This window comes from Cheilinus undulatus, linkage group 16, assembly GCF_018320785.1.
Source record: "Cheilinus undulatus linkage group 16, ASM1832078v1, whole genome shotgun sequence".
In the NCBI taxonomy this organism is placed as follows: Eukaryota; Metazoa; Chordata; class Actinopteri; order Labriformes; family Labridae; genus Cheilinus; species Cheilinus undulatus.
Window position 1 is genome coordinate 18926379 of NC_054880.1, and position 19511 is coordinate 18945889.

The 19511-nt window shown below is 39.1% G+C and overlaps 2 protein-coding genes across 2 annotated transcripts in view; one reads left to right on the top strand and one right to left on the bottom strand.

Annotated features, from left to right (window-relative positions):
• Nucleotides 1–820: 820 nt before the first annotated feature.
• On the bottom strand, nucleotides 821–13475 carry LOC121523958 (small conductance calcium-activated potassium channel protein 1-like). Its single transcript, XM_041809066.1, has 10 exons — nucleotides 12547–13475; nucleotides 11041–11914; nucleotides 10464–10559; nucleotides 7591–7890; nucleotides 6889–7010; nucleotides 6409–6550; nucleotides 6195–6305; nucleotides 3570–3697; nucleotides 1596–1674; nucleotides 821–1462 (listed from the first exon to the last, which is right to left on the bottom strand). The coding sequence occupies exons 2-10, from the start codon at nucleotides 11878–11880 to the stop codon at nucleotides 1217–1219; spliced, it is 2064 nt and encodes a 687-aa protein (XP_041665000.1). The 5' UTR covers nucleotides 11881–11914; nucleotides 12547–13475; the 3' UTR covers nucleotides 821–1216.
• A 4343-nt stretch (nucleotides 13476–17818) lies between these two features.
• The window catches only part of chrna11 (cholinergic receptor, nicotinic, alpha 11), a 36918-nt gene continuing 35225 nt past the window's right edge, over nucleotides 17819–19511 (top strand). The window contains exon 1 of the mRNA XM_041808061.1: nucleotides 17819–17873. The gene's annotated coding sequence lies outside the window, so the exon portion shown is untranslated. The remainder of the gene's footprint in view (nucleotides 17874–19511) is intronic.

Sequence of the window (19511 nt, forward strand, 5' to 3'; positions counted from 1 at the left end):
TCAAAAGTCAGCAGCTGTGATGGTGTGGCGGTGCCCATGATATGGGTTACTAGCACATCTGTGAAGGCACCATTAATAAAGGGAGATACATACAAATTTTTAGACAGCCCATACTTTCATCCAGGCATCTTTTTCAGGGATGTCCCTGCTTATTTCAGCAGGGCAATGCCAAGCCACATCCTGCAGGAGTTCAAACAGCATGGCTTCACAGTAAAAGAGTGCAGATACTAGACTGCCCAGTCCATAACTACCTGATATTGAAGATGTATGGTGTATAATGAAATGCAAATATGACAAAAGAAACTGCACTGTTGAGTAATTAGGATGCACATGAAGCAAAAATGGAACAAAATTCCTCCTTCAGTACTCCAACAATTAGTGTTTGCAGTGCCCAGACCCTTACAGAGTGTTGTTAGAAGAAAAAATGATGTATTACATTGGGAAACATGCTCCTGTCCCAACTTTTCTGTAATGTGTTTGAGGTATCGAATTTAAAATATGTTTATTTAAAAACATCAGTTAAAACAGTAAATATCTCTCTACTGTGTTTATTTGAATAAAGGCTGAAAAAATTGCAAATCACCGTATTCTGTTTTATTCACATTCTACAGACGTTCCAACTTTTTTAGGATTGGGGTTTGGAATAGAACCAGGGAGAAATATTTTTGCATTGGTCTGTTTATTTTTACAGAGCTGTGTATGTATAAATTAGGAATGTAACTAAAATATTTGCATAGTCAGGTTAATGATTTTCTGCATTTATCTATTCAGGATTAACTGCCAATTATAATACCATTAAGCCACAAAGGTTATTAAGTCTGACCAACAATAAAAATATATATTTTTATCAAAGTGTAACATCAAAAAAATGAGCAAATCCTTTGTTTCATAGAGTCATTAAGAAATATATTTGTACATTTTTTAAAATTAAGCCATTATAGAATATCTGTCACTGATAAAATTGTACTTTTCTCTCACTCCATGAATTATAACCTGAAAATTTAATTTAAAGATGTTTTTGCTACAGAAAATGTTGCTATCTATGTTATAATACAGTTTTTTACGCATTTCTTTTCTTTTCTGTCACCGTCCTTAGCTCCTATCTTCATCTCAGTAAGAAAAATAGTCCCATTATCTTTAGCCTACTGCATTATAAGTGGATAATACCGCCTGAGAAGCCTTCTTGTTCTTCTCCATCATCTTCTCTGTCCTCCCTCTACCTGTCCACACTTGTAGAAGCAGAGGCAGCAGCAACAGCGGCGTCCGTCTTCGTCTCCCTCTCTCGCAGCAGGTGTCTGATGGAGGAGTTCTGCGTGGACAGGGTGCTGGACAGAAGCGGCATCAGGCTCCTGAAGCCCTCCCTAAGCTCCTCCACGTGCTTCTCCAGGCTGTGGATGTGCGAGTCCAGCTCACCTCGACAGCCCTGGATCTCGTTCAGAACATCATACATCAGGGTCTGCATCTGCGTTGGGGTCCCACCGTGGAGTACATGTAGGAATGTGTACAGACAAACAGAAAAACATCAGGGGAATTTTAGATGCTACTTTGTTGATGTGTTGATAAGGATGAGGTTATGAAATGATGCGTTCACTTGCCTCTCTCACCTTGCAGAGGTCAACAAGTGTGTTTGCCTGATCTGCAAGTGTTCGCTTTTCCATCTTTACTCGCCGCAGCCTGCAGGTTCAAAAGGATTAATATCAAATTAACATTTATCAGAAATTGCCAGTTTAATACACTATGTTTGACTTAAATTGACACAAACATAAATTATTAGCAAAAGAACATTGACTTCATCTTGTTGTTTCTGACAACAAAGTTTCAGCCATCCCTATTCTAGGTAAGTGTAAAATGAAACACATGAAAAATTCACACCAGAGCCTATTGTCTACAGATAAACATACAAACTAACTTTACAATTAATTAACTAAGTATTTAACCAGCTTACAAAGTTACTACCAAAATAACTAACAATCTAGCTAAAGACTTAGACTAAGTAATTAACTAACACACTAACTAACTCACTAATTTACAAACTAAAAACTAAGCTAACTAACAAACTAACTTACATATTAACAAAATAACTAGCTAACTAACACACAAACTACTTAGCTTGTTAGCTAACTTAATAATTAAAAATCTATCAATTTATCTAACAAGCTACCTACCCATTTAACTAAACAACTTACTAACTTAATAAAAAAAACTAACTAGCTAACTAATTTACTAAGAAATTAACTTATTTGCTACTCATTAAAGATTTTACTACCTAGCTCACATAGTACCTACCTTACTTACAACTAAAGTTAACTAACTAGCTACCCACTTAGCTAACTAACTTTCTAGCATCTACCTACCTAGTAAACTAACTAGCTACTACTTAGCTACCTACCTATCTAACTAACTAAAAACTTCCCTACCTAGCTAACCAACTTCTTAACTAACTTACTAACTTAGTTACTAATTTACTGACTTGCTAAAAATCAACTTACTAATTCACTAATTAAAAACGAACTAGTCACCCAGCTAACTAACTACCTAGCTAACCAATTTACAAACTTCCAAAAATTTGTAACTAATTTAACTACTAAAAAAACTACCTAGCAAGCTAAGGAAATACCTAGCTTATGAACTTATTTACCAAGTGAGTAAGTAAATAACTTACTTCCTACCTAGCTCTCAAACTTCCTACCAAGCTATATAGCTAGCTACCTAAATAATCACTGCCTATCTGTCTTACTACCTACCTAAGTAACTAACTTTTTTACACTTTTCCATTTTCCAAGGATATAAAGACGACTATTTGGGTAATGAATTCATGATTCATAAAGGTATTACCGGTATTTCTATTGAGGTATAAATATGTTTAAAATAATTGAGGATTTGCATTTCCTGTCACTTAACATCACTTTAACTTGTCATTAACTGATTAGCACATCCTTAACTTTCAAGTAGAATACTATTTATTCCTTTTATAACTGCCACACACATTAAATATATATTTAATTTAATCTTCTTTATTTAAAATTTTCCGTTTGCTATTTTTTGTACTGCAGCCTATTCTAATGTACAGTATCATATTATTGTAATTGCATCAAATGATATTTGTATCGTATGTTTAGTATAGTGTTTCATATTGTATTGCAGTATATGATATCGTCTCATTTAAAATTTTATCTCATTGTATCGTATCTCATTGGTTGATATCGTATCCAATCCTATCTTATGATATCATGTCCTACTCTATTGTATCTTGTTTGTTTCATCGTATGGTACTGTATCATATCGTATCATTTCAGATTGGATGGATTGGATCATATTTCTTAGTATAATATTTTTTCATCATATTGTATCATAAAATAAAGTGTGCTGTGCTTGTAGTTTAAAGTATTTACTTGTATTTGCATTCTACACTTGTCAATTTTAAATAAAATTAATACTCGCCTTGAAACTGATGAATAAACAGCTTGATCTGGTTATAGCATCAGTACTTAACAGATAAAGCGAGAACCTCTCTCTTCTTTTCACTATCTTGTGCAGAAACGTATTTATGAGAGAGCTGAGAGTCTTACTGGTGGATGGCCAGCAGCAGCTTCCTCTGGTGCATGCGGACTCTGGTTTGGTCTCTTTCTCTTGACAGCTTAGTGTGTTTGTAGATCAGCCAAGTCTCCCTCAGCACATTTGCTGCTGCAATTTTTATCTAGTGAAAGGATGTAGAAAATCATCCAGACAGAGTTATTTTATGTTTATGCACATAACCTGGAAGTAAAGGTTATTTACTGCCCACGATGAATAACACACATTTACAAAAAACATTTACACTTTAACAAGCTCAACTTTAAACAAATTCTGGCCTAAAAGAAAGAGTATTTGCCCCCTTTCTGATTCCTGATTTTTTTTTTTTTTGCATATTTATCACACTTAAATATGTTGGATCATCAAACCAATTTTAATATCTCACAAAGACAACCCAGGTAAATACAAAATGCAGTTTCTAAATGATGATTTTTTTTAATTAAGAGAAAAAAAAATCCTTCTCAAGAGCGGTGGGCCAACCACCACAAAAGAACCCAGGACGACATCCAAAGAACTGCAGGCCTTATTTGCCTCAGTTAAGGTCAGAGTTCAGAAAGACAGAAAGACACTGGGCAAAAATGGCATCCTTGGGAGAGTTCCAAGGCCAAAACTACTGCTGACAAAAAAGAACACAAAGTCTTGTCTTACATTTGCCTAGAAACATCTTGATGATCCCCAAGACTTTTGGAGAAATATTCTGTGGACTGACGAGACAAAAAGTTGAAGTTTGCAGTTTCTAAATGATGATCGAACCATGAACTCTGCTGTCTACCAGAAAATCCTGAAAGCGGACGCCTGGCCATCAGTTCGTGCCCTCAAGCTCAAGCGCGCTTGGGTTATGCAGCAGGACAACAACCCAAATCATACCATCAAGTCCACCTCTGAATAGCTACAAAAAAAAAAAAATGGTTTTGGTCTGGCCAAGTCAAAGTCTGGACCTAACCCCAACTGAGATGCTGTGATGTGACCTTAAACAGGCAGTTCATGCTCAAAAACCCTCCAACATGGCTGAGTTAAAACAATTCTGCGAAGAAGAGTGGGCCAAAATTCCTCCACAGTGATGTGAAAGACTCATCACCAGTTATCACAAATGCTTGATTTCTGTTATTGCTGTCAAGGGTGGCACAACCAGTTATTAGATTTACGGGAGCAATTACTTTTTCACACAGGGCCAGGTAGGTTTGGATTTTTTTTTTCCTTTACTATAACTGCACACAATACTGCACAATCAATGCTGTTAAGTTACAAAACAAGGGGTGCAGGTGACCTAGTGGTTTAAGGCGCGCCCCATGTACGCGGGCAGCCTGAGGCCCTGTCCGCATGTCTCTCCCCACTCCTCTTTCAATAAAGGCTTAAAAAAGCCCAAAATAAATCTTAAAAAAAGTTACCAAAAAAAGTGGAGAACTGATTTGATTGATTTTCTTAAATTGCTCATTGATCCATGTTCTTACATTTACCAAAATAGATAAACCATGTAACTTAACTGTATTCCAGACTTGAAATAATTTATGATAGGGCCTAATCCCTCCTTTTTCTCACTCATGTCTTTATTTTGGTGACATTAAAACCACCATCACACATCCCTGTTTAAAATTTGAGAGGCTCATATCGCAATGGTCTGAGTGAGCCTATAGGCTACTAACTGTTTTAAATGGTAGGCCATGTAACTTGTTCTTAAGTAGTTTGACAGAAACTGTTGACTCAACTTGTGTTTGACTTTTTTGAATCATCCAAAAATGCTCCAACATTTAGTTTTTAAGTTTTTTTTCCCCTGACATCTTAAGTAAATGTCAAGGAAATAAAAAACATTTAAAGGTCTGCTGAGAAGCCACTGCTCCAATGACTCAGCAAAATGGAAAAGGTTAATTTCAATTAATTCATGCAAACACTGAGAGATTGATCAAAAGTACATGACTTAGTTTCAGATTTGCACTGAAAGTATCAATGAGCTGATGTATACACAGGCTATTAGACATCATTTGTTTCGAGAAAAAAAGGCAAATCCATGAAAACAACTGACACTGGGCAGCCTAGCTGGAATCGAACGATCCTTGCTAATGATTAGCAAGCTTTAAGAAGACTGTTGCCAATTTTTGTAAAATATTATAAATCATTATCTATGATTTTAAGATTAAATTTTCAACAAATGTCACTGTTTTTTTGGAAGACTGTTGATAGTGAAATTTTACTACTATACCTAATTGTCCACGTGTTTGTTGCATGCCACACCGTTGCTTTTGATACATCTCAGAGGACTTATTGGGTGATTTTCTATAAAATCCCAAAATGTTTTGCTGAGTCATCATTCAGGAACTTCTGCTACATTAACTAAATTTTGTTACAAATTCACTACCATGTGTTAGGCTATGAGGTCAGCAGTCAAATGAGGCTCTTTCAGGCAAATCATCAAATACTGGACTATTTGGGGTCACCCACACTAAAGTCATCATTGAACGCTTGCAAGGAAATTGGAACAGAGGTTGTCTGTTAAGAAAAATTCTGTTGGAAGGTTGGAAATCACTGCTTTAGTTCACAGTGGTTCCAGCAGAATCTTTCTAAATTTTAGGCCAGGTTTATTAACATTTCAGTGAGTCACCACAGAGTGAGGTATTGTTGTTTACCCTCTTTGTGATGTGTGAGTCCATCATGAAGTTGTGAACGTGTTTCTCTGCTCTGGTCAACTCCAGCTTCCTTGCAACAACTGCCACCACGAGGACCGTGCAGCCTGCTCCCTGTGAGAGTCACAAACAGACTTTATTACAAGAACCTGAACAAATCTAACTTTTTTTTAGTAAAGTTGATCATATACTGTTAAACAGCTCTGCTCAGTCTCACCATGATACCAGTGAGGAGGCAGAGAGTGCGACCACAGTAAGTATGCGGCACCACATCTCCGTAACCAATGGACAGGAAGGTGACAGAGACCATCCACAGAGCCTCCATGTAGTTGCTGCTCAGGTCCCTGTAGTTGTGATGTCTGTAGGAAAAAAAAGGGCAAGAAGTTTGTCTCTGATATTTTCTCACTTGTGTACTGTGTTTTTCCAGATGTATATAATGATAGCATTTCTGTTATAGGGTCCTTAGCAGCTCTAGTTTGTAATATTTTATGTTTCAATACAGGTTTTTAATCGAAAAAGCTCACATGTATTAAATATAAGGAGATATCTGATCCTGTAAATGTCAGAAACACAGAGCAGCACAGCAGAAATTGGACTTTTTTTTTTTACGGCCCCATCCTGGTAATATATGGATGATAATCGAATATTAAATTTAAAGGCCTCAGGCACAACAGATTAAGCATCTTTAATCACATACCTCTCGCAGACGTGTAAGCCCCACGCTGCCACAATCCACAGAGAGACGCTGAAAATCATCAGCACGGTTCCAGGGTATGTGGTCATCAGAGTTTTCCCAACAAACCGAGTGTTGAAGTGAATCTAAAGATCACAAACAGGAAGCATTTATGGGATGCTGTAGACGGCCGGTATATTTAGGATAGCACCTGTCAGATTACGATTATATAATGCAGAGGGCACGAGGGATAAGAAAAGTCGTTCTCAATCTGGCTTGATACATGGATAGTAGGTTTGGCATTGCAGAGGGGAGGCAAAGGTCATTTTCGTCACTCTTAAATAGCGTTTATAAGGGGAGGGATTAGCCGCACGGATATTATCGACTGTGGAAAAGAAAGCAGACAAGCAGAGGAGAGCCAGCAGAGGGACATAATCAGCATGTGAAACCACTGGGGTTCATAGAGCAAAACTGTGATAGTCACACCTCAAGTGTCACACCTTTACAGACCTCTCGGCCCACCTAGACGTGAAACATAAACAGACGTGCATGAAATGTTCGTAGAGGAAGTCCCGCCCAAATCACTAACTTAATATTCCACTGTCACAGTTTCTAAAATCATATGAGCACAGGTGTAAATGTCACTCTTTTCTTTCATTAGTCAAAGGATGTAAAAGTACTATCCATGCCAGATTCTAAAAGGAATATCTTAGGGTGACCTCTTACCTTATTGAGCGCTCCGATGCTGCGGGATGCAGTGTCGGTGAAGAGGCGGCTGTGCAGCATCATGGCACGGCCCAGCAGGTAGAGCCGCAGGAACATAGGCAGAGCCAGCACGATCTCCAGCTCAGTCTCTGACAAGGAGAGGCGCGGCGTGATGTGCTGGAGAGTTTGCTCAAAGTACGCCATCAGACCCACAGGGTACGGATGAATGGCTACCACCGCCAACTCAAGGATAATCAGGGCCAGGCGCTCGGTTGTCATGGCAATCCGCCAATCCTCTGCACCGATGTCATGAACGTAGAGCTATGTAGAAATGGGAGTTAGAGAAAAATTTAGGGGCTAAACAGAATTGAAGGAGATGGTTGAAAAGCAGATACTGTAATTTTTCCCAATATGTTGAAGACAGGTAATTAAGGGTGATTTTTGAGAGTTAAATTTATAGGTTATAAAATTTGTGGCCAATATAGAAGGGGCTTAATACACAAGATCTGCACTGATTTTCCACCCATATGATTATGATATGCTCAGAGAAATTAAACTTGGTGTTAGTTCATGCAGGACACAATAGTCATGTGCCCAGCCGTGATCAGCTGATCGCCAGGTGATCCTAATTATCGCTTCCCAGCTCCCACAACCAATCCCAATTCTCTCTTAGCACAGCAGCGTATTCAAATATGATATACTTCACACCAGTCTCTGCTTGCATTAATGCTGATGCACCATGCTGCTGCTGCTAGCAAACCTTTACGTCCTCCACCCCAGCCTCCTCCTTAATAGCATAAAACTTGTTGCACCCTCATTCAGATTAATGCTACTATGGATTAATTACTTTTGAATAAATGTTATTGTATTCGATATGCATTATCATAAATATATATTTCTATAAGGATGTTTTTCGCTATGTGCTCCCTGGATAATCAAAGCATGTTGCTTGACTAACCCAGGGAGCATCTTTAGAGCAAAGCCTTCCCCACCAAGTATAACTGTTTATCCATTTTGCAATAAAATGGTTGAGTGTATGACAAGTGTTCCTGGATTAAATGTTTCATGCAGTTACAGATGGTACTGAACCTTGTGTGCATCAACATCTTAAGAGTTGTGATGTTCTGCAACATGTGATGCTGATGTTTTTTTGAGTAGTGTAATAGAGTCCCCTGAAACCTTGTTTCTATGACTCAAAGCTTTCTTTTCTGCAAAAAGCTACTCTGTCAGCACATAAATAAAAAATCATCAGTACAGTGACAGTGTATCTATAATAGACAAATATCACCCTCTTTCTTCATAGACTGAAGAAAGAACTGTCCATCATCTGCCCAGCTGTGCTATTGTATTTTCTGTCTTTGTATCCAGGTGAGCTAACATCATAGACATGCTTGTATTTTCAACAACTCATTCACTCAGCAATATTTCCTCACAAAACTTGACTGAAATCCCAAATTTCTGTCTTAACACTCTAGATATGTTGGAGTTCAGTTGCTGTAAACATGTGGAAACACTGAGCTCTACATGTGACTGAATGTTGGATTTAGACTGTTAGAAAGTTTTTCACCTCTTTCCTGGCTGGGTTTAATGTGGGTGGAGCAAATATGTGGGCTGGTGATGTCACGAGCCCACAGTAAGGAATGACCCCACCCCTCTAACACTACAATATAAAATCACAGAGCAGTTCATCTCAGTACAGTCTGTCATTAGCTGATATCACTGCCTTTATTGAAAGTTAACAGTCAGTTTAATGCTGTTTTTTTTTTTGTTCATTGTGAGGTAAATTTGCCAAATTTATCAGCTACAGTGTCCTTTGGATCATTTAAAGCATCAAATTGAAGATTTGAGCCAGAAAGCAGACTTTGTCTCTTCTCTTACTCAGAGTCAGGCAGCTGTGCTCTGATCATAAGGTCAAGGGTCAGACTAATGGCATGAGTGCTTCTCTTCACTCAGATTGAAGCATTTCCTAAATTTGAGAGGATCGTTTTTACTCCTGAGTGAGTGTGGCTTCAGCTTATTCAATAGACATGCCCACACCATCCTAAAGCAGATTTTATGACCTCATGCTCATGATTTTGAAGCTTAATTTTATAAACGTAGAGATGTTTAATTTGACTGAAATTTGACCTGGGGGTTCATACAGATTCATTTTCACTTTACAGGGTCTTTAATGCATAGTTACACATATGTTAATGTATGTAAGTGTTTATAAACTTTGATTATATATTTGTAATAATTTATAATGAATTATATGACCTTGTTTGTAACATTTTCTTTAAAGTTGTTTTGTTCTTAATTATGCCCTTGTAAAGCACTTTGAATTGCCTTGTGTCTGAAAGGTGATATTTAAAAAAACTGGCTTTGCATGAATGAAATAAACATATAAATAAATGAACATAAATAAAAATAAATATAGTTCTTTATCTCTGTTAGAGGCTACATTAGCCTCTGCTGGCATAACTGCAGCTGAGTCTCTGGCCTTACTGTCAACAGTCAGGTTGTCACATAGGTAATGTTGGGGCCCTGTTTTGTCAAAGACAAATAATGTGTGGCTGAAAAGAAAGATACAATTTGTAGATTTTTGAGAAGTAATAGTACTTCCACTACTTCTCTTTCATTTCAATGTTTTCCTTGTGAAAATTGTGAACTTTCACCTCCAAAAAAAAACCCCTTTCAAATAAAACAGCCTGAATAAAAAAAAAATAAAGCCTCTTTGATAGAGCTGCTCACACTGCTAAAATGTGTGCTGATTACTTGGATCCAGAAAATTCCCATCCTTTCATTTGGTCTGTTTTCATCTCCCCCCCCCGGAATTACTCCAAAGCCTCAGATTTTAACAGAGCCTTTTCAGTCCTTGAAAATACAGCAAAAGACTTTTTGAAGAGAGATATTACCTGAACCTCACAGCAGTGGTAGGCAATGATGAGGCCCAGCAGGACAATTGTAGACAAACTGATAACTGTCTTGAAAGCAAGAGAGTAGACGGAGCTCTGTAAGACACAAATGCAAATAAAACCACATTAATGTCTATGATAACAAAGCTCAATTTACAGGATTACTTCAGTGATCCTATGTAACCTTATAATCATACATGCATGCAGATAATCTACGTGTGATGGAATGGTAATCTCATAGCTATACTGTGTATTTCCTGCTGTAAGTGGGAGGTTAGTTTTTTATTCTGACTCAACAGGTTTCTCATATAAAGGCATAAAAGAGAATGGGAAAGTAGAATAAAAAAAGAATCAAAGGGGGTCTATTCAAAATGTTTTTTTAACTGAAGTAAATTGTGAGCCATGTTATTACTGAATATGAGATTTCTCAGTCAGTTGGTCTATGAAATAATCGCATGAATGGCTCTTGTCAGGAAAAAGAAGAAAATTGCTACATTTTCACTCTTTTAAACAGTTTCCAACCATATCTGAATGTCTTTGAAGACTTATTTTGGCCTTAATCTCCTCTCTCTCAGACCTTGCTGTAGACGCTCCAGGAGAGCTCGGTCTCCATCACCATCAGCATCATGCCAAACATCCCCACTGCCAGGGCACAGTCGTTCAGTCGTTGCCTCCTCAAAAACAGAGACCTCCTACGCAGCAGCCTCCAGCCGATGTTGTGCGTCTTCCAGTACGACTCGTCCTTATCGCTCCCCTTACGTTTTGGGCTGGGTGGGGGACTGGGGCTCTGACTGGATCTCTCTGCTCTGGGCAGCAGACCTTTGGCCTCCTGCAGGTCCTGGGGGCTCTCACTGCGGGGCTGGAAGTCGTTGTCTTTGTCGGTGATTATGATCTCAGGGAGAGTCTGCCGGTCATGCATCTCTAAAGAAACATTCCCAGACGTACGGCGCCCTCTGCTCTCATCTTTTATGTCCAGGTGCGACCTGCAGGGGCCCTTATAGGGCGACCCACAGGGAGACATGGGGATGTCAGAGAAAGAGGTGACTTTCTCCTGCAGTCTGAGAGCTCCTGTGTTCCTGGCCCTACTCTGGTGATTGTGCTGACTGTGTGCTGGGTTCTGTCGACTTTTCCCTGATCTTTTCTCACTTTTCCTATCTTTGCCTTTCTCTCCTCGTCTGCTGGAGTGAGGGGAACATGCCATGTATAGGTGGCCGTTGTATAAAGGTGTGGTGGCCATGGCCTGTGTTCTGTCCAGCCACACGGTCTGACTGGTCAGCGTTTGGATGTTCTGATGGATCCCACATTGTGGAGAGCAGGGCTGAGCTGCAGGGAGCATCCTCTGTGGGAGTAGGGGGTGGTGGTCCTCCACATCGTCTCCATCCACCACGGACAGGTTAATGGAGGGGGAGTGCTCCATGCTGATGGTGTTTAAAGGTGATAATACACCAAATCTTTGGAAGAGGTTTGAAAGAAGGAGCAAGAAGAACAAGATTAAAGAACCATGAATAAAGACATGAAAAACTACAGCTACAGCAAAGTTTTTGTATAATTTCTGATGAGTTTCATGAGATTGATGGTGAATTCTGTACAAAACAACAATTATAATGGTTTTTGTATGAAATTCTCAATTATTTCTTTCTGAGATTGTCAGTAATAGTTGTACAAGATTGTTAGTGAGATTTGCACAAGTTTTTCTATAACTGTCATATAAAACTAACTGATTTTTGTATAAAATTGGCAGTGATTGTTATGTATTTTTGTGTATTTATTGGATGAGATTATTAGTGTTTTTTGTACAGGATTGTCACTTACTTTCGTACGAGACTGTCTACTCTTTTTAACTGAGATTTCTAGTGATTTTTGAGTGAGATTGTCAATGATTTCTCTGCGTGTCAATGAATTTTAGAAAATACTGGTGACTCTTAATGATTTGAACTGACAGAACATCTTGAAAAAACAATTCAAAAAATTCAAAATTCATTTTTGAATCAAGATTTTGTCACAAACGTCACTGCTGTTTAGGTGCAAAATGTTGGAAGTTGTTTAACATATGCTTATGTTTAAATGGATTTTTTATTCTTACCTTTTATTTCAGGTTTTTGTCCACAGGAGAAAAAAAGGCCTTCGGTCCTGCTCTAAATCTGGTAATTTCCCAGCGTTTTTTTTAGACTTCAATCTCCTTACAGTCCCTGAAGGTCACATCTGCCTGCGTCACAAAAAGATCCACCAAATAAAACCCTGTACCAGCTGGGACTCAAACGCACCTCTTTCTTGCAGAAACTTTAAAAAATGTAAGGTTGAAATAATCCAGCTGCAACCCGACGAGGCTTAATGTGCTCAGATGAAAATATTTGTCCTCGCTCTGCATGCATGAACTTCCAGCAATCCATTAGCAGCCTCAGCATCGCTCGGCCCCTCCCATAGATTCAAGTGGAGGTTATGAACTTCTGCATATGACGACACATAAGGCAAATATCCGTGAATATCCATGACATTTTTCTGTGTTTGTTCCCTTGTATGTCTGCGGTTCCTGCTGTTTGATTGTCAGGACATCTTCCTTAAAGCTGGAGGGGCTTAATGACCTCAGAGACTTTAAGTTGCAGATGTTGCACAGAGCAGTGGAAAAGAATCATCTGTCAGTTTTTTTTTTAGCTAGGATTGGCAGATTTTCTCCTCCCTATATGTGCATGAGTGAGGGAGGGGGCATTTTCTTAAACACAGTGTCAAAATCAGCCTGCAGTGATTTAATTCTATCATTTAAACATTTAATTTCATTAATATGCATCTTTAGTATTATAGAGGAATGCCAAGTGGGTTATAAAACTAGTTTTATATAAATAAATCTAATCTTCAAAAGAGAATAAAGGTCCTCAATATCACTTCGGCAGATTAGTATGACAGATTAATCAAGCGAGGCAGAGATCTGATACTTATGAGCTTATGAAACGTCAAATGTGTCAGCCCTTAACCAAACAATATGCACGGAGCGAGGTGAAGTATTAAGCATTAAAGTCATAACAATGACATTCAGCATCATTTATTCATCTAAATCCCGGTGACAGATGGGTGTGCAGATAATAGAGCCCCCTCCAAACAGAGAGACCTAAAGAGCAAGGATGGCAGGGCAGGTTGGATCCGGATAGTAGCAGGATAAAGAAAAGTATTATCTAATCTGAAGACAACATGTATTTAAAGATAGAGTGAGGCAGAAGGAGGGCTCTGAATGTGGGAGAGAAAAAACATACTGTCAGCCTTAGCAGACTGGTTTTAAACATCCCCCAGATGTAAAATAAACTCATTATTCTCAAACTGCTCTGCTATTCTCTGAGACTGGGCCAGATGCTGCTGTCTGGATTTGTTTGTTGTTTTTGACATTCTTCAGACAGTAAACTCCTGGCTGTCTGCGCCTCAGTGCCCGACTGTCAACACTAAATCCTCCTGGATGGTATCTCATATATATGTACAAAATCTCACCAGAGAAATAAAACCTAAAAATATGACTGTTTGCTTAGCAAGCACAGCGCAAGCCCACCCTCTGTGCCGTGGTGATAGAGACCTCAAATGTTTTCAAATTACATTGGCCTTTTACTAACAAGATGCTGATAGGATATATGCACATCTGCAAGGCTTCAAATTAATTCAAGCCTCTGGCCAAGTGCTCGTAAATCCTGACTGCTATAGCCAGTAGCTAAGTATGTCAATTCGTCTTGCCCCTGTGGCCTGTTTCCAGCGGGTCTTCAATTTGGACTCCTCTATAGCAAATCATCCTTTGGCTGCTAAGAAAGTGAAATTAAACCGAGGAGATGTTGAGTCCACTAATTGCTGTGGCTGGTAAATGGCAAATCTGCCTCATGCTCTGAATCTTTAGTGAGTGCCAGTTGATCATCTGGTCGGGATTTTAATTGCTTCTGTCCGATCTGTAGGGAGGCAGAGGAAGAAAAAAGATCAAGATGTCGCATTAGGATGCAAACAAAGTTATTTGTGTGTTTAAAAGGTCACTGGTCATGGTTGGGCTTAAATATTATGGGAAAAGGGCTTATTTGCTTTACTTTTGCCAAGAGTTACATAAGAAATTATCCTTCTGAATCTGTAAGTGCCCCACATGCATTCATAGTATATACAGGGTGTATTTTGTAGGGAAAATACATATAAATGATCGTTACAATAGAAAAATATGCAATAAAGGTGCTAATTAACATTTAAGGTTGTTATCCAGATAGTACACAGGGTGGGTGTATTCTGGTAATAGTTGTACTGCTATGCAGGTCTTCAGTTTTAGATATCTTGATTTATTCAGGGAGGTCGTTGAGGGTGTGTTCCATTTTATCAATAGTGCTGCATGATTTGATAATAATGTAGGATTAAGATAAAACAGGACAATACTGTGATTACACTGCAATTAGGTTATACTACATAAATGGTCATGAAATTCTTTGTTTATGAATTATCTTAAAGAATTGTTTAGACAAGAACATTGTTTTAACAGTTCCCAAAGAAATTTGCGAAGCAAATACTGTGAAATACTGTAGAAACTAGAGTACAGAAAAGGCACACAGTGAAATGTTGGGTAGCAGCTAAAAGAAAGGTTAGCTTAGCCTAGCAAAAAAAGACTGTCAAACAGTCAAACCCAAGCCTGGATCTGCTATTTTGGTTACCTAATTTCCTATCATTTTGCCCACAGCACAAATGATGTCAAGCCAAAATCACAAGGCACACCATATTCATATCCATTAAAAATGGCCACTGTAACACATAAAAGTATTTCTGGTCGTCATATAGATTTATGGTTGTACAGATTCTCAAGACACTGCATAAAACAAGTCTCTTTGACTTGCCCCGCACCGTTTTGAGAAACACTGGTTTGGACATTTAACACATGGGTCCCAGACTACCAGCTAAAATACCTTTAATAAGAACTTCACCCTTAAGCGAACACATTAACATGCTAGTAAGCTAGCTTTTATAATGCTGGTGGGTCTATTTTTAGAGGACGTCAGGCTAGCCGTTTGCCTGTGTTTATGGACTTAGCTAACTAAACAAAAACAAGTCAAGTCACCATATTCTTCTGCCATTCACTGTAAGAAACAAAACAGGAACTGTGCCGTGTTGCCATGCCAAAGGAAAAATACGAAAGCGTCGTCTTGCCTGGTAATTAGGTCACCGTGTTACCTCTTGTCTCCACACGGTGGCGCTTGACTCATGAAGGAAGGCATGATGGCAGAAGAAGAAGAAAAACACGGGAAGGAGAACGCCGGGCTAAGCTCGAGCACAGGTAAAACTAACACAGAATTCCCATGTATAAAACTTTAAAAACTTTTAAAGCTTGCTTATCAAAGCAACATATATAGATTTTGTTTATTTCCTGTGGTACAGTATTGGCTTTTAAAAAATGGAAACCCCTTTTCTTACAACAGAATTACCTTTTATTGGTAATGCTAACAATGTGGATGGGCTCACTAAACTAAATGATTAGGAAAGTAATTTAAAACTTCATAGCAAAGTCATGATGCGCACAAACGTCAGGATGCCAGAGAATAAAGAAAGACACTGAGACAACTTTAATGGAAAATATTAAGATAATTGTGCAAAAAAGAAAAAGGGGTTAAAAGTGGCAAAAAGGGTCAAAAGCCACAAGAATGGGTAAAAAGTTTTAAAAAGAAGTGGTGGAAATGGGCAAAAAGCTGCTAAAATGGGTTAAAAGTTGCAATAATAAGCGATAGCTACCTTCAGCTCATCTGTACTGATGGGCCTGAGGTCTTACTCTTGACTGTGCATCATAAGCCGTTTTCACACTCGCAGAAAAGTTAAAAAAAATCCCAACTTTGTCCTGAGTGAGCTCCATAGGCATAAAGTCGGATTTTTCCTTCAGATTTTACTCAGACTTTTTCTCTCTACCCCTCTAGTATTTGTCTCTTCTCTCACTCGTACTTTCCCCTTGACTCTTCTAAAGAACAGATGTGAAGAAACAAGTGAGGACATCTTTTACCTTGAAGCTCTGGAAAATTTTGAGTACAAGACTGGGTTATTGACTTTCAATGGGGTTCAGGTCCGGCCAATTGGCTGGCCAATCAAGCAATACCATGTTCAGCAAACCTGTTTGTTTTGGTCTTACTGTGGTCTGTTGATCTCCAGCTATAAAGGAAATCAACATCTCCATAAAGCTTGTCAGCAGACGTATTAGGTGCTCTCAGATCTCCCGGTGCACAGCTTTGTTGACTTTAGCCTTTGTTAAAACACAGTGGACCAACACTAGCAGATGACATGGCGATGGTCTGTTGCTCAGTGGTCTAAAGACCTCTTTTCAGATGACAGAATGTTTTGTGTTTGTTTTGGAAATCAAGGACCCTGGAGGAAGAGGGGAGAGGCACAGAATAAATGCTGTTTGAATCCCAGTGAGTATCCAGTCAGGGATGATTTAGGGTCCTGAGTTTTGAGTTGAAAACCACTGCTCTAGGGAAAATCTAGATTTAAATCTTTTCAAAATCTTGTTCTTTCCTAAGTAGGATTAGTTGATTAAATAGATTTAGCGCCAGGCCTGATTAAGTTATAAACTAAAAAGGTTCTAAATATTATACACAATGTGTAATTGATGTGGAATAAGTTGAAGTTTCACTTAAATTAAGGAAAAAATAAACTCTTCCATAGAGATACACTTTATTGGCAACATATCTGTATTGACATATTTTTGCTTAAAACATTAATTATTGGTATAGGCAGGGACGGAAATTTCTGGCATATTTACAGCTGTACTAATCAGTGTTATAAATCATACCTTGGTCTTAATGTTGGCAAAATTTATAACTTGCGTCAGAAATAGGTAGTTGCCTAGGGCACTCATTCTCATCGTCTGGGTCGGGACCCACGGTTGGGCTGTCAGATATTTTTTGGGTCACCAAATGAGTTTCCAGAATTTCTTTGCAACAATATTTACTGGGACATTTATGTCTATAGTACACATTATAGCCAAATGGGGGGCTCCACCCTATAAAACTCACCCTCCTCACAACAGTAAAACACAAATTGAGGCTCTACCAGCTACTGGATGGCAAAAGAGCTAAAGTCACAGTTATTGATGCTTGGCTGATAAAAAAGAAATGCTCTGCTCCAGATGAGGGAGTCAATGAAGGCCCAAGGGGTTAAGCATACAAGGAAGGCCTGTGTGACGGAGGGGAAGTGGCTTATTCCAGAGAACGTGAGGTCAGGACCATACAAGTTCGCACCAGTCTCCAGTTAACCAATCAGCCAGGACAGCACAGAAGACAGACTTGAATAATGAAATGGTTGGGTTGCGATGGCTTTTACCTAGAAAAAAGTGGTTCACCAGTGAAATGATTAGGGAAACACTGGCCTCGGGTGCTATAGACCCAATGGGGCCCATAAGCCCAGAACATTTTGAATGAAGCCTCAAATGTAAGAAAAATACCAGAAGGTCTACTAAACTGCTCCTCTCTCAGGTCTGGTCGACTCAGCCTCTCTCTGCACTGGAAACTCGTGGTATCCTTTACAATAAAAAAAGGGGTGTATAAATTGGTAGAATAAGATGAGAAATAGCTGCAAAAATCCAATAATGTGCATCTCTAATTTTCCACAACACAGCTGAAAATAGACTTTGTTAATGCTGCTTTTCACCTAATTTAGGGGTGTTTAATTATCTTTGATTGGTCAGATACCCTGATGTATCATCATTTGATCATCTTACAATATGTTAATTTTGGCAGAATGGCTGTTTTATGGGCCGCCTGTCCTATTTTGTATGATATATATGGTATTGTGGTATGGCAAGAGCAGCTTTTGACAAAGAAGAGGAGTAACAACAAAGACAGTCTACTTCTGCATCATTATCTGCTGTCCAGCTAATGTAAATTGTGTGTAATGCTACATGGGAGAGGTATTTATTTAACAGCTGCTACCATAAGATTTAATTAGTAGGCAGTTTTATTTTCCACCTCTGCTGTCGGGGTCAGACAAACGGTCTGTTACTAGAAAACTTGGTTTACTGAACTGGTCTGACGAATCAGGCGAGTGGATATATGTGCTGATTCTGTCGATAGTGCTGTTTTAAGTGGAGGGACGTGTCAGCGGCGGAGTGGTCTTAATCCAATCAGGAGAGTAATTAAAAAGACAGCACAGCAGCCCACATGGCTGATGCCATCATCAGGAGCTAAATCCAGCATTTAGCACCGAGAGAGAAGAGCTGAAGTCATGCCAGATAAGAGTGCTGGCCATGTCAGCTACTGAGCATTTACAACCATGATCTGAAAAGTTTGTATTCACTGTTAATAAGCCTCATTTTCTCCACTGTCTCTATTGTGGTTTTATACACACTATCCCTGGTGTTTCCACTCATCTGCCTGTATTGTTTCCTAATTAGCCCTCTGTTTATAGCATTCGCTACTATAATTTTCCCATTTCACTGAGCTCAGTTTCAGCCTCGTTAATTAACACCATCACCCCCACCAAAATAAGAGTCCTGTGTTGCTTGAGCTGCGGCCAGCATGCAGTTGGACAACAAACCACCAGATGTCACCCACGCCTCAGTGCCTTCAATCTGTATTTTTATGAGGCGTAATGAATTTTGGTTTTGGCACAGTGTCACACTGGTGCTTGGTGCATAACAGCATGAGGAGCTTTTTTTCTTTTAAGAGATGAACCCAAAGTCAATTTTGCACACATTAGAGCAGCAGGATTGCAGCAGCAGCAACAGGATGCTCCTCATCTGATGATGCATTACAGGAGCACAATGTGTGTCCTCGCTCCACGCTTGGTGCAGTTTTATCTGGTTGAACCGGTGACTTAGCCATCCTTCTTTTTCAGCCTCCGAGGGCCACTCTCCATCCCATGTGTGCAGCCGAGCATGCATCTCTGCAGCTCAGGGATTGCTCGGGATGTGTGACAGGCTGCCTAGGAGAGGGGTAATTCCGAAGGGCAGTAGAAGTAATAGGGTAATCTATTATACAGTCCAACTCTTCTTTCCTCCTCCCCTCCTCCTCCTCTTCTCTTTCAGTCTTACGCTTTCTCGCTGCCTATGCCCTTGCATCAGCATTTCGT

Excerpts from the sequence above, each read along its gene's own strand:
- LOC121523958 (XM_041809066.1), bottom strand. The coding sequence starts at position 11,880 with ATGGAGCACTCCCCCTCCATTAACCTGTCCGTGGTGGATGGAGACGAT. Across the intron at positions 6,306-6,408 it reads GCCTCCTCACTGGTATCATG|GGAGCAGGCTGCACGGTCCT; the intron begins GTGAGACTGAGC and ends TGACTCTCACAG. Across the intron at positions 1,675-3,569 it reads CTGCTGCTGGCCATCCACCA|GCTGCGGCGAGTAAAGATGG; the intron begins GTAAGACTCTCA and ends TTGAACCTGCAG.